The sequence below is a fragment of the Pyxicephalus adspersus genome, chromosome 3 (genome assembly GCF_032062135.1).
Source record: "Pyxicephalus adspersus chromosome 3, UCB_Pads_2.0, whole genome shotgun sequence".
Lineage (NCBI taxonomy): Eukaryota > Metazoa > Chordata > Amphibia > Anura > Pyxicephalidae > Pyxicephalus > Pyxicephalus adspersus.
In genome coordinates, this window is record NC_092860.1 from 91,566,379 (window position 1) to 91,580,131 (window position 13,753).

Below are 13,753 nucleotides of genomic sequence, written 5' to 3' on the forward strand. Positions count from 1 at the left end.
GCCAAAAAACATATCTAAATTATAGAGCTGAATAGCAAAAACAATAAAAAAAAATGCAAAAAAAATAAAATTCAACAGTAATTGCATAGTATAAATTAGAAGTTTTAGGCTTGAGTGGACAGTAACAGGCTGTAAATGCAAAAGTATTTGATGTAAAAAAATTAATATACAACAAACAAAGCTGAGTGAAATGATGTCTTCTACCACAATATATTATAGCTAATAAAATGTTAAGGGGTATTTTGCAAAGGGACATAAATTTCTGCTACTTGTATTTGATTTTTTCATATAGTACTAAAAGCAGAATAGGTAATAGCTGTATGGGCATATAAAGTACACCAGTTCAGTTGAACGGAATAATGGTTTTGAATGTGCAGAATGTGTATAAATGGTGATTTATTGCATAATTTGGAGTTTGTGTAGATGGAACCTTTTACCTGCCCTGTCTGCAATTTCCGAACTTCATTTAGGAGATATTGCATGTAGAGAAGGAAACCAGATGCAAACACACAACTGTCATCGACACTGCACCATTAGAGTCAATTACCCACATATAATGAAGGTTTCAAGCACATATAGAATGCAGAAAATAATGCCCGCCTACACCAACCGTTAATCAGGCAATGGCTACAGTGTATTAAGTATACACTTGGGTTGTCAGGACAGGGAGGAATGTGATCCCTGAATGCAAATACTATGTAATCACTGCATGCAATTACTCAAAATTTAGCACACATTTACAATATGTGATATATTGATGCTTTATATTTACAACACCACTAAAAGATCTAAAAGCTACTTTTGATTGGTTTCAGGTTGTGTTTGGCTCCTACAGGTGCTTTCTTACAACGGTCAGTAGTTTCTTGTAAAATATTTGTATCTTAAGCTTTAATGTGATGTTATAAATATTTTTTGCATTGAGCATCAGTATTGGTTAGTAGATCCTATTCACCATGCTTCAATGAGTTGCTGTGCCAGGCAAACTTCCTCGCTTGAGATTGAAACCCATGATTTCAGTTTTTTTTTCATTTGTTCTTGGATAAAGTGTTGATTGCAGACAATGGCCCTGACTAATATTATTAAAGTTTTCCAAGGCTGGAATGGATACAACTTCATCAGTAAAGCTGGATGATCCAGCAAACCTGGAATGGATTTCTTAAATGTAATTTGCTATTTGCTGGCAAATATTTTCTATCTTGCCCCAAATCCATTCCAGGTTTGCTGGATGACCCAGCTTCACTGAAGAAAGTTTATCCTCTCTAGCGTTGGAGAAGTTTAATAAATCAGCCCTAATGTCATTACTCTTCCATGAACAGAAGGAATTGGTAACATAGCAATTACTTAAAGAAGTAAACCCAAAACCATAAAATCACACTAATCTTCAATCCCGCAGATCAGTCTATCCGTCAGGAGGGTTCTTCCATCGGGTCCCGCGTCGACCCGGTATGTCTTTGGCCTTGCGCAGAAGAAGCACCGATCGGCAACATCTTTTCCTTTTTTCTTTTGTATTCTTCTCCCTGCGTCACCCGATCAATTTTTCTTTGTATTGGTGAAAGGACTCCTTCTGTGCATGCGGAGCGGCCAAGAGCCTCCCAGGATGCATGACCTAGGTATCCCCGGGAGGTTCTGTGCTCCTATTCATTCTTGATCGCTTAGGCTAACAAGAATTAAGTAAGCGGTGCTGCACCCTTTAAAAAAACAAAAAAAAAACAAAACACGATTGGGAACTACTTTGCTTATTAACTAGAAGTGGAATAATTTAATTTAATAGTTGGTGTCATCTGCTCCTTTTAAAGAAGACTTTTATAAACATATACCCATAAGTGGGCATCATGGTGAGAATTCTTTTTATACAGGTTTTGTGTAGGAAGGTCTTGATTGCAGCCACATACATAAATCAATTGTTTGAACATTCATTATTGTGCATGAAGGCGACATTAGGTGAATTTTCAAAAACCAGGTTTTTATTTGAAGTGAATATTTCTATGTAGACATAGTGGTGCCTTAATCTGCGCTTTTTAGCATTCTCAAAGGCCCTGCTACCGATATATGCATGCTTTTTGTCTATAGATAACTGAAATTTGCAAAGACTGGTGACACAACACAGAAGTTCCTGACAGTCTGGCCGGCATTTGGTAATGGCCAAGATGGCAACATGCACTGGGGTAATACCAGGATTTTAGAGGACCAGTTTTTAGTCACTGATTATGTACTGCTGAGTTGTTTATGAGCTAAATAATCTTAATTTGCTGCAGTTTTTGTAAATGTCGGCAGTATAAAGAGTTCCTTAAAGGAAATACCCAACCACATGTACATTTCTTGAAACAACATTGTGTGATAATCTTGTGTAGCCAGAGGAACCCATTAATGATAAGAGCACTTAGTAGCAGACAGACAAAAGGTAGTCTGTATGACTTATTGAAATAATCTGCCTTTGGTACTAGAGTTGTACAGTGATGATTATGCTGAAACATGACAAATGAATCAGTACATTGTATGTCTCAATAACACTTCCGAGATACAATAACAGGACTTAAGCCTTTCCTTGCTGTAGGGCTTTGGCTACTCTTAGATTTCTTCACTGGCACAAGGTATAAATCAGAATCCAGTGCAACAGTTAAATATGAAATCTAATTGTCGGGTTTTGGAAAAACTGTTACCGCACTGTAATTGCATAAATTAACAACAACAACAACAAAGCCTAGAAAGGAAAGTTGCTATAAAAGCAGTGGAGGAAGATTTAAGGAATAATACTAGCTTTGTTCTGTGGCGCCTGAAATCTGACCAATCCCCAGTAGTCAGCAGTAAGATAAAACACTCAGTAGGATGTTTCCTCTCGGTTCCTGAGATTTGGAGGGTCTTTGATAAGCCACACACAAAGAAAGACTTGCTTCACTTTTCTACATTTTAGATTATAGAGAGAATATAAAAGAACTATTCCCTGTACAGGACAGTGAGCTTCCCATCCATCACTGAGCAGTCATAGAACAGTCATAAACAGGGCTCTCCACTACTCTGTATGGAAAGAAAACTAGATTATACTTTGTTCAGAGAGATTATCACAAACTGCTTATTAACTAGATCATTAGAAAAGACTGTCATTTTAAACTGCAACCATGATGAGCTTCAATATAGCTTTTACAATGCAATTAATTAGACCTAATTTGCATGTAATTATGTCAAATGACTAAGTTCTCATAATACAAACCTAGAATTTGTTTTGTCTAGACAAAAGGAATATAAACCATGTTTCTTTACAGTTACACAAAAGTTATCCTTAAAATGGGGTGTGTTGACCCTTCCTTTAGATAACCCTTCCTTCTTTCCCTCCAAATACCTGTGATCACTTGCAATAGAACTTGGTATAAAATATTCCCAAGAATCACCTTTAGGGACATTTAAAGCCACATAAATAGATATGCAATACTAAAAACATTGTACAACATAATTTCCATTTTGGCTTCTCCACTCCTCTCTTGATTAAATTTCACCATTGCAGTCCAATAGGCACCAGAAAAGACCCACTGACCTCAGTAATTCACACGGACCTACAGATACACCACATTCCCTTCTCTGCAATACAGGTCAGTGTGCAGACACTTGTTTTGAGAAGAGTGCCAGTCTCATTCATTTTTCCGGATGCCGCTGCAATGTGAGGGCATGTTTACCTACTGCAGTCAAGTGGTGAAGCTCTAAGGAAGTCTTAGCAGCCATTGTGCTAGGCTAAAATGGATTCACTAAATTAAAACAGAAAACACAGCATCATGCTCTAAAATTCTTTTTATTCATTGATATAATGAAGATTTTACCAAACATACTGAACCAAGTTGTGCTATATTTTTTTTTTACCCATTCTTTTAAAAATTCAGTTTTTCTGTGTTGAAAAACATGAATAAAAATGACCTTTAAATAATGTCATTGGTAACAGGCTGTCCTCATTTTACAACACATGGCTTTATTACTTGCACCTATTTAGAAGTTCTTGTGCATGTCTGTGTTTCTGTAATGTTTCCATTGAGAGGATGTACTATGCTTTGTATCAACAAGGAACAGTTATTGCTTAGGATCACAGGAAAACAATGCATACGGAATAAAGTTTCTGGGGAAATGTATGGTAGATTTATTGAAGAACATAATTTTCAAGTAATCTCTGTAGACAGTCACATTATTTTTCAAAAAACATTCACTATGACTACGAACATGGCGGCTGTACAATATACAGATGTATTCTGGGAATTCTGTCCATGAGTTAGAAAGATGAAAATATAAAATTAAAGCTGGACTCCAGGAGGATATGAACATTTGATACAACGTTGGATGTATATAAAGCAGACCTGAACTAAAAAATTGAAGATTTCCTATGTTATAGGGACCATTTCTATAAAGGGAACATTTCTATATCAAAGGTAATTGTGCTTAGGACGTGGTCTACAACCTCAAGATATCTGCTATGTACATCTATTGCTGCTTCTAACTTTTGATCTCAGGATATCTGGGCTGGGATTTGGTGATATCACCACTGTGATGGTTGCTGTCCTTGCTGGAGGATCTGACATGAGGAAGTAAAGCTCTGCCACTACCATGATGACCACCTCCATACGGTGTAGAAAAATGCATAGGAAGTTCATAAATGGGAAAAGATCGGCTACATAATAAGGGCATTCAATACAAGTGACTAGTCCAAGTCCCGCTAAATGTTTTTTCTTGGGCACCGCTACCACAGATCAGTTAAATATCAGTTAAACAATATACATAATTTTGCTGTCTGTAATTTTTTTATACAAAGACAGTCAGACTTTAAAAGAGAGGGAAAATACTAAAAGAAAGTCTGGTTTTGTTGTGTGAGTGGGTTTGTGCAAGGTATTCAGGTTTTCTCCCATATACCAAAAACATGCAGTTAGGCATAACTGGCTTTCCCCCAAATTTACCTTACACTGTGTTAATGACTATGGTAGTTACATTAGATGGTGAGCCCCTTTGAAGGACAGCCAATAATAATATTATTGCATATGTTCTGACAATCAAAATGCTGACATTAGGCAACGAAGAATGAAGAACAATCAGTTTGTTGCTGTTCCTTCATTTGTCCAAGCAGCGTCATTTGGATGGGAAGGTGCAACTATTGCATTCCCTAATTCTATCTATTGCAGCCTATGAACGTCAAAAGTGGCTGCACAGTGTTTTATATATGTTGGCAGGTAGGACCTATCATGTGAGGATAATTCTTAAACTGTAATGCATTGTTTTCCCTGAGTTCAGCTTAAAGGTTTATTTTTCCCTTTTTAATTGTTAAAGTAGTGTCAGGAGTTTAAAAATCACCTTTTATCGTTTCAGCATCTCCTACAAACTCATATCAGAAGACTTTTGGCAGGTTAGTATTACTGTGAAGATACATAATTGGCTCCCACATAGCAGTTTGAATATAAAAAAGTGAAAAAAAATTAACAGGCAGCACGTCCAAAGAGCTACTTAAAGAACTTAGCCTAGCGAACGCTATAGAAATTATAGAAATTAGGTCAGTGAAGAGGATTTCTGGACATTTTTGGATACTGTCCTTTGCTTAATGCCCCCCTTGAATAAGTCCATATGTGAATATTTTAGTTGAGCATTCTAGAAAGCTCCAGTCATCATCCAAAAGTCTTATAATAGAGAGTCTTATAAGTCTTATAATAGAGAAAAAAAACCTCTCTTATAATTGAGAAAACATGTTCTCAAAATGACCCACTACAATTCTTCCAGCCTCCATATTGTTTATAAAAACATATTTTTAAAAAGTTTTATTGTGTTCACATGAGCTTCTGGTAGTATTCACTTAGATGCATTTGGCACAACTTCCCCCATCATTCCCTTGTCGTAATATTGATACAAAATAAAGTGGACACAAATCAGAACAGAAGAGGCACTGTGAATAGCTTGTAACCTAACAGCTGTTATGCAGAGAAAAATCAGAGCAAGAAACAAGAGAAAAAAAACAATCTTTTTGTATGTGTATGTCCTAGGTGCACCAGAATAGAATGAGTGCCAGTGTTATTTTGCCTTAAATTAGCTCAGGAGGAGGCTATTTGGGGCCAGTGCTGCTATTGGTTATTGAAAATGCAGACTTCAGGTCGGTCATCCTGATCCTTACCTAATAAAAATGTTGTTCAATGTCTGTTATTTACAATTTAGAGATAAAACAGAATGACAACCCTGAAGCCTGCATACCCTGATAGCAAGCCAGCAGCGTTAACTTCCATATTTCTATCATAATAGGTATTTTGATTGTTACACAAAACACTATTAAATACAGTTTTCCTGATTTCCAACACATAAAATGATCACAGCAGTGTAACTGTACATATACTATAACATGGTATTTTCCTTAAGAGAAAAGAATGGGAGCTGTTCTTTGCATTGCACAATAATGATGTACGCTACACAACTACACAATATAATATCTGTGATACAATGCTGTACACAAAATGATTATTCTTTACAAACTTAATTCATTTACTATAAACATATAAAAAGGTATTGTGTGCATGGAGATCACGGAACATGAAGTATTAGCTACACCTAGGCAATAAAATCCCTTATGATACTTTTTTCCCATTACGAGGTGGGGCAAGAAGCCAAATCTCTATAAATGATTTCCAAGAACAGAGTGGTTTCTTTTTGATTCTCTAAATCAGTCTTTAGTATCAGAAAACCTTTTTTCAGCTGCCAAAAAAGACTCAATCAGCATTAAAAAAAAAACTAATTTATAGGAAAAACTGCAAAAATATCCCTGAAGAGATTTCCCTTTCCATTTTGTCTCCCTTTTAAATACTAGCCAGTTATACTGGAGGGCAATGTGATAATGTAACATTATATGGAACATGGTGCATAAAGCAGATTTTTCATTCATGATCAAATATAAAGAATAAGGGCTGCTTGGACTGGGAAGCCATAAAGCTTGTATTGCCCACTTTGTGTGGCTAAAGCAATGACTCTCTCTCACGTAAGGGCTATTTCAGACCTGCGGTGAATCACGGAAGGGTCCCCAAAAGCAACAAGTTGATTTTGGCTGTGCAGTTGCTGTTGGAAGACTCATGCCGCTGCCACAGACATGTGCAATTGTTACCTACGGTGCAGTTTGCACCCCCAAGTGCACAGCAGCAGTATAATGTGTATCCAGCAGCTGCCAACTGCACAATTCTCCACTGTAGGAATGCAAAAGATCCTAATCTCAATCTTGTTTCAATATTAGGCCAGTCCAAAGGTACACATAACATGCTTTTAAACAAAAATATGGCTGTACAATGTTCTACAATACCATATTTGCAGTATACAATATTTGTGTTATGTAATTCATATTTCACATTTCTCCATCTTCTAAATAAAAAGATACCATTGCAGGATAGTACTTTTAGATTTATATAAACAAATTCATAGGGAGGCCTTGATGCATGGTGGTACATGGCCCACTGATTTTTGTTGTGGTTAGAAGTGCAAGCAAACATGTCTACACATATTTACAGTTCTTTATAAAAGGGACACATAACCAAAATATTCTATGTATCCACAACCCAGATGTTACATTTCTCTGGGTCAGCCACAGAGGTTTAGGAGAGATAAATACAATATTAATATTATTCCACTGTGTCCTACAAAGTTACATTTGCCAAACGCATGGCTTGTAGGTAGGTTAGACCATTTCACTTTGGTGTACGGATTATTTTGCATTTTTTTTTTTGTAAACAAATTTACCAAAGTCATGAAATTGGAAACATATTGTTAAGAGTAGCTCCTTAAATCTCCATTTCAGTGCTGTGATGTACAGACGTACTGGCTTGCCTAGATCTGTGGGGAGGGGACAGTCAGTAGACCAGTTGGCTTCATCTTGTTAATTCCACCATCCAGAATACAAACTCGAGGGTATCCCAGTTTCACAAGATGTGCTGCAAACTGTAAGAAAAAAAATACAAACAATTATACATATGAGACATAAAACTGCATTACAATGGACTTATCAGAACATATTGCAGTGATCACACAATATCAAAGTTCAGCTCAGACCCCAGTACTGGTTTATTAATATTCAGTGCCAAGTACCAAGACATTTCTTTATAAGTACCATGATGGTAATTACTGACCATCCATATAGTATTCTATTAGCATACATATTTTCTGCACTAATAACAGATATAAAATATGTTATGAAAAAACACTTCTGGGACAGCCTTATTTAGTTAGAAATCTCTGTAGACTGTCAGTGCAACAAACATACTAATGTACTGCCATCACAACCCACTTGATAAATAAAGCTTTCCAATGCACTTTCATCGGTGAAGCTAGGTAATCCAGCAAACCTGGAATGGATTTCTTCAAAGTAATTTGCAAATTTGTTGGCAAATATTTTCAGTCCTGAACCAGATCCACTTTAGGTTTGTTGGATCACCCCGCTTCACTGATGAAAGTGTATCCTTTCCAGCCTTAAGCTTTAGGAAATCAGGCCCAATCTGTCCACCTAAAAGGAAGCAATTCAACATGCAGCAGTTAACTAATAATATAAAATAACCAATAGGAGCAATTAAATAAATAATAAAGTGGTGAATTTGGCACTTTCCGTCCTGGTGATATCATGCCTGACATGCATTCTAAAACCTTTTCACAGTGTCCTGAACTAAACAAAACTTTGGTGGGACTTTCACTGTAATGTGCTGAATAATGAAACTGGTGTAAACTGATGTCAGTTAAAAAGTCAATGATGCAGAACCATTACTGTACTGAAAATGTCCAACGACCAACTCCACAATAAAAATAGAACAGAAGAAATGCAGTAAATTATTTATAGAAAGCAAATGGTTGTTTGGAAAATGGTATAATAACGAACTTCTAAAGACCAGACTGCTCACATATTAAGCATGACATGTTGAAGAATAGAACACAGAAGCTGTCACAAAACAGATCAAAGATACCCAGTGGAATGTATAGACTAGTATCTGCTTTATAAAGGCCGATATAGTTGCTGGCTACGGTATAGTCTATGAATATCCACACAATGTTCAAACACTTTTGCCCACAGAACAGGGACATGGGATCTAAGAGAGTGCAGCTTAGGCAGCTGTCAGGTTTCTTACATTGTACCCTTTGTAAAACCACAAAGTAATAACGTCATAGGAGTTTATTATTGTCTTGGAATCTGTTCTATATGGTAAAGCATTAGGGTAAAATGAAAGCTTTATCAAATTGGCTCAACCAATAAATGATTGCAGTTTAACTCTTTAAGTTTGCTTTTCTCACCAAAAATAAGCTTCAGAGCACAAATATTCACCAGGGTAAACACTAAAAAAAATAAAGCCAGTCAACCCCACAGATTCTAGGGTAACAATAACATGAGGAAGCATGGAAATAAGTTTGAAGATTCATATACTCCCCACCACCCACCTAATACAGAATTAACATAGCTAAATTAATTGTTAATACAACTTGACAAATATATCAATATAAAATGATCTTTTATTTATTAGGCAGGTAATGGTTACCAGGGAACATTAAACTGGGTGAAAAAAATATTCACAATACAGAAATCAAACACCAAAGAGGTGATATTTCCTTCAAGTAGAAGCTCAATTAACCTGAAAATTTAATAAGGAAAAGGGGAATCCGGAAAACAGGGAGCAAGGTGCGAAATGGGAATAGACAAAGGAATATACCCACCAGCATTAGCTCAGAATATTTCACTGCCATTCCTAATACTTTACAAAAAAACTATTTCATGCCTACAACTCGGATTTGGGTATTCTCCTTTAGATATATGAACTTGGTATTCTTGTGATGTGCTCCCGTCCATGGCATCTGTAAACATGAACAACTAGCAATTTCTTTGCTATATCTCTTCACTGTTTCCAGACAAGAAAATTGATTTATCAAATGGGAACTGACTAATATAGGTGACAGCTCATATGAAGACTATTTAATGACAAGAACAGGCAAAGGTGCGATGAAGGATTCAATGTCACCTCCTTAATGCATTTAGGTTAAGTTTAATCTGCAGCATCTGCTATGACATCACAACAATGACAATAATAAACATCTTAATTATAAATCTGTAATTTTACAAACTTTGTTCCAAATGTAACATTAATTCTATCTCATGCGCACTTCTTTGTCATTGTTAGAATGTAATTGATGCATATAGATGTGTACTTAAATACAACTAATCACTTGTAGATAGAGGGCTGGCTTGTTGTGAAATGGAGGCCTGTAGAGCAATAGGTTTTTAAAAACCTAGCCAAGAAGTTAGATGCGCATACACGAACCAGCGTCCCTCAGGTCCCTTGAATGGGCAGTACTATCCTAACCATGAAAAGTTCACCTTAGCCAAGTATCTATGTGTAGATAAGAAGAATAGGAGGGGAGCACTGCGGGCAGGCACTGCCAGTGCGCCCTACCAAAGGGAGGAGTATAACACTTAGACCTGATTTTCCAAAGCTTAGTCAATGCAAAGTCATCCAGGAATGCATCGATATAAAATTGGATTCTGCTCTAACTGAGAAGTACCCAATCTTACCTGTTGTTTTCATTCTATGGGTCATATAGCACCCACCCCTTGCTTGCTCAGTTACCAATCTATAGATGAATCAGTATATAAATAAAGTCACCATTTATATTTTAGGCAAGCATTGAATAAAAAATATTTATATGGAAGGGATAAGGGCTAAATATGCGGTTTTGCTGTGTAAAAATATTTGGAAGACCAGAATTATTCTTCAGGACTTTAATTCGTACAGATTCTCTAGTAATTTTGTATTGGTAGTAAATCTTTCAGCCTCCATGTGTCAGATAAAGTAATATATTTAGCAAAAGTTATTTCTCATCTCTTAGGAAGAATGCAAATCTTAGAAAAAGAAATGAAAAAGATGGCAAATTTAATGTAAAAATAAGACCTTTACCACAACCCAATGCCTTTCCTGGCAAAATGCAAAGAGGAGCACTTTATTCTTCAACTTTATAATGGTCTATAGAGCCCTGGCTCTATATAAATGTTATACCCACCAGTTCTAACATTTTATAACACCCTAGTCTAAACAATTTGCACCCTCTTATATGAACTCTAAATCAGTGCCTGTGGATTTTTAGTATTAGTATTTTACTTTATGCTTCTTCATAGATAAAATAATGAACTGTGCATAGAACAAGATTACATTTTATTGTATTTATATTCATTTAGAAGTAAATATCCTAAAATATTTATATTAATTTAGGAGTAAATTGTAAGATGGCCATAGAGTAACAGCTCAGGCTAGACCTGGATCCCAGGCTTTTGGGTGCCTCCCCAAAAACCCTCCACAACCTCAAACAAAATCTGTTGGATAACTGAAGATGTTCTTGTCAGTTGTCATACAACTCTTACTACATCAATTTGGAAATTAAAATGGAATTCTAGTTAAAAAATAATTTATTTTATATTGAAGAAAAAATATTTTAATGAGCATATTCCCATTAATTATATGCCTCTCTGTCTAGTTTCATACTGAGTGATTCTGAATTAATAAAGATGTATATGAAAACTACTCTCGCCTCTTCCTCCAGTGGGTCTACATTATCACATAGTAGGAAGTAGGTGGCTAATTCACTATCCAATAGTCCGATCCAATCCGATAATAGAATCCAATGGGGCTGGTTTATTAAAGCTCTCTATCCTAAAGGATGGAGAGGATACACTTTTATAAGTGAAACTGGGTAATCCAGCAAATCTGGAATGGATTTTTTTTATGTAAAGAATTTACTAGAAGTGATATTCTAGGTGTGATTATCCTCACCCACAGCCTCTTCCATGGGCACATCTGTAAACCCTTGTAAAAAAATAATTTATATCCAGATTCTAAGGGATTAACTGCTAATATGGAAGTGAAGGTGCTGCCCATGCCCTAGGCACATGGTTAGGTATAGTCACCCTAACATGACTACTTTAAGGGCAAGGTAAAAACAAGAGGAATCGTATTATGAAAGAAAATATTACACCTAAATATATTTATATACATGTATCAATATTGCAGAACTTTTTGTTAATGGAAATGGAGAGGGTGTCATAGTGCTTTAAATTGTAAGTAATTGTAGGTCCATTTTATTTATTCATAATGCAGGATTTCTCAGCTTTTATCCGAAAGCAATATAGATGTTTATGTAGCAATGTTGTGAAGATCCAATATTATGGTCTAATGGTGGCTCAGAGGAAAACCTTTTTGGGTTATCAATAAATCTACCTTTTAATTTACTACAAAGACAGTTATTTAAAAACACATTCAAAACCAAGCAAAAGCAAAACAAGAGATACACAGCACCACCAATAAATCCTCTGTGTCCGTAGTGTGAAGCTGCAATAGAAGCTGCCGGTATAATTCAAAAAGAAAGAACAAATGGAGCTTTAACTAGTACGGCTGTGGCTTTTTCATGCTCTTTGAAATGGAAAATTCAAGCTAATTGGAATGAAGTTGTGGTTTAAATCTCACATTGCTTACATTCTCCTTTCAGCTCTTAACTTTCCTTATACCAGTCTGCTAACGCATGTTTGGCACAGTGGTGGCAAAGCCATAACAAAGACTTTCATCAATGCCAGCACAAAAATAGAGCAGCAGCGGAATTATTTTTTTGATGTACACATTCCCTACTCCTTACTAATTCCCGCAGCATCTGACTTCAAATGAACTCTGCTATTAGAGTTAGGACCGACTACAGTCAAGGCTGAACTTTGAAATCTGCTCCAAGTTCTTACCTAGTGGGGGACTCTGTGTGATGGTTTAAAAAGATTTAACACTGTAAATGTACACAGGAGTCCTTCAAAGCCATTACAGCAGAATAATTCAGGCCACGTGAATCTCTGAAAGATTGGAAGTGACTCAAAATATTGTGTGCTTTATTACACCTTAAATGTACTTTAAATCCAGTTTCAGAGTGAAGCCAAAATGCTTTGTGCCAATTCAGAGAATGTGGCTTGAAGGTCATGTGATTACCCCTGCTGTGCTATACTGTAGGTTACTGTGAGTTTCCAGCTCTGCCTTTAATCTATACCAGTAAAATAACAACTGTAATACAAATATCAGTAAATGTTACATACCTATCATCTAAAGCATGACATTCAAAACTAGGTTGTGGGATCAGTACTAGTGACTGTTACAAAAAGAAGAAGCACTGTGAATGCAGTGGAATTAGAAAAAAATCATAAGGGGGATTGGCGAAGATGGTCACACATAGCATTTTAGGCCAAATTCTTCACCATGTTTGCACGAATAGCCCAGCAAGCTGCAGGTAAGCAGTAGTATTCTAGAGGCTAGCTGGCTGAAAGCACAGCAGATTGGAACACAGAAATGTTGAATGAAAAAAATTCCAGCAAGATATTGTATTCTGCAGAAAAACAAGTGTTGCCTTTTTCTGTTACTTAACTATATGCGATAATAAAATTCATGTATGTACTGACAGAATAAACTATCCTCTGAAGCATCCAGACAGAGAAAAAAGTTCAGGTCCAGACCTGGCCCCATTAGCTTGATGGGCTGCACACTGCAAAAGAATCAAGATTTAAAAATAAAAAACTAAATGACAGATTTCCAAATGCCAAAATACATTTTGCAGTGCAGGGCTAAAAATGGAGGAAGAACATATGTAATATGGTAAATGTAATCAGGGGGATTTCTATATGGTAGGGTAAAGAGGGGAGATAATTATAAAAAGGCATGGTATGTAAACAGGTTTTTGTTCGTATTGTTATTCTCACCAACAAGTGAATTAT

At 36.1% G+C, this 13,753-nt stretch overlaps 1 protein-coding gene across 2 annotated transcripts in view; it reads right to left on the reverse strand.

The window, feature by feature from the left end:
- Positions 1–3,765: 3,765 nt before the first annotated feature.
- The window catches only part of TBCK (TBC1 domain containing kinase), a 128,983-nt gene continuing 118,995 nt past the window's right edge, over positions 3,766–13,753 (reverse strand). For both annotated transcript variants that reach the window (XM_072405674.1, XM_072405673.1), the window contains one exon: positions 3,766–7,926. In XM_072405674.1, the coding sequence (XP_072261775.1) occupies positions 7,816–7,926 (111 nt within the window). In that variant the 3' untranslated portion in view covers positions 3,766–7,815. The remainder of the gene's footprint in view (positions 7,927–13,753) is intronic.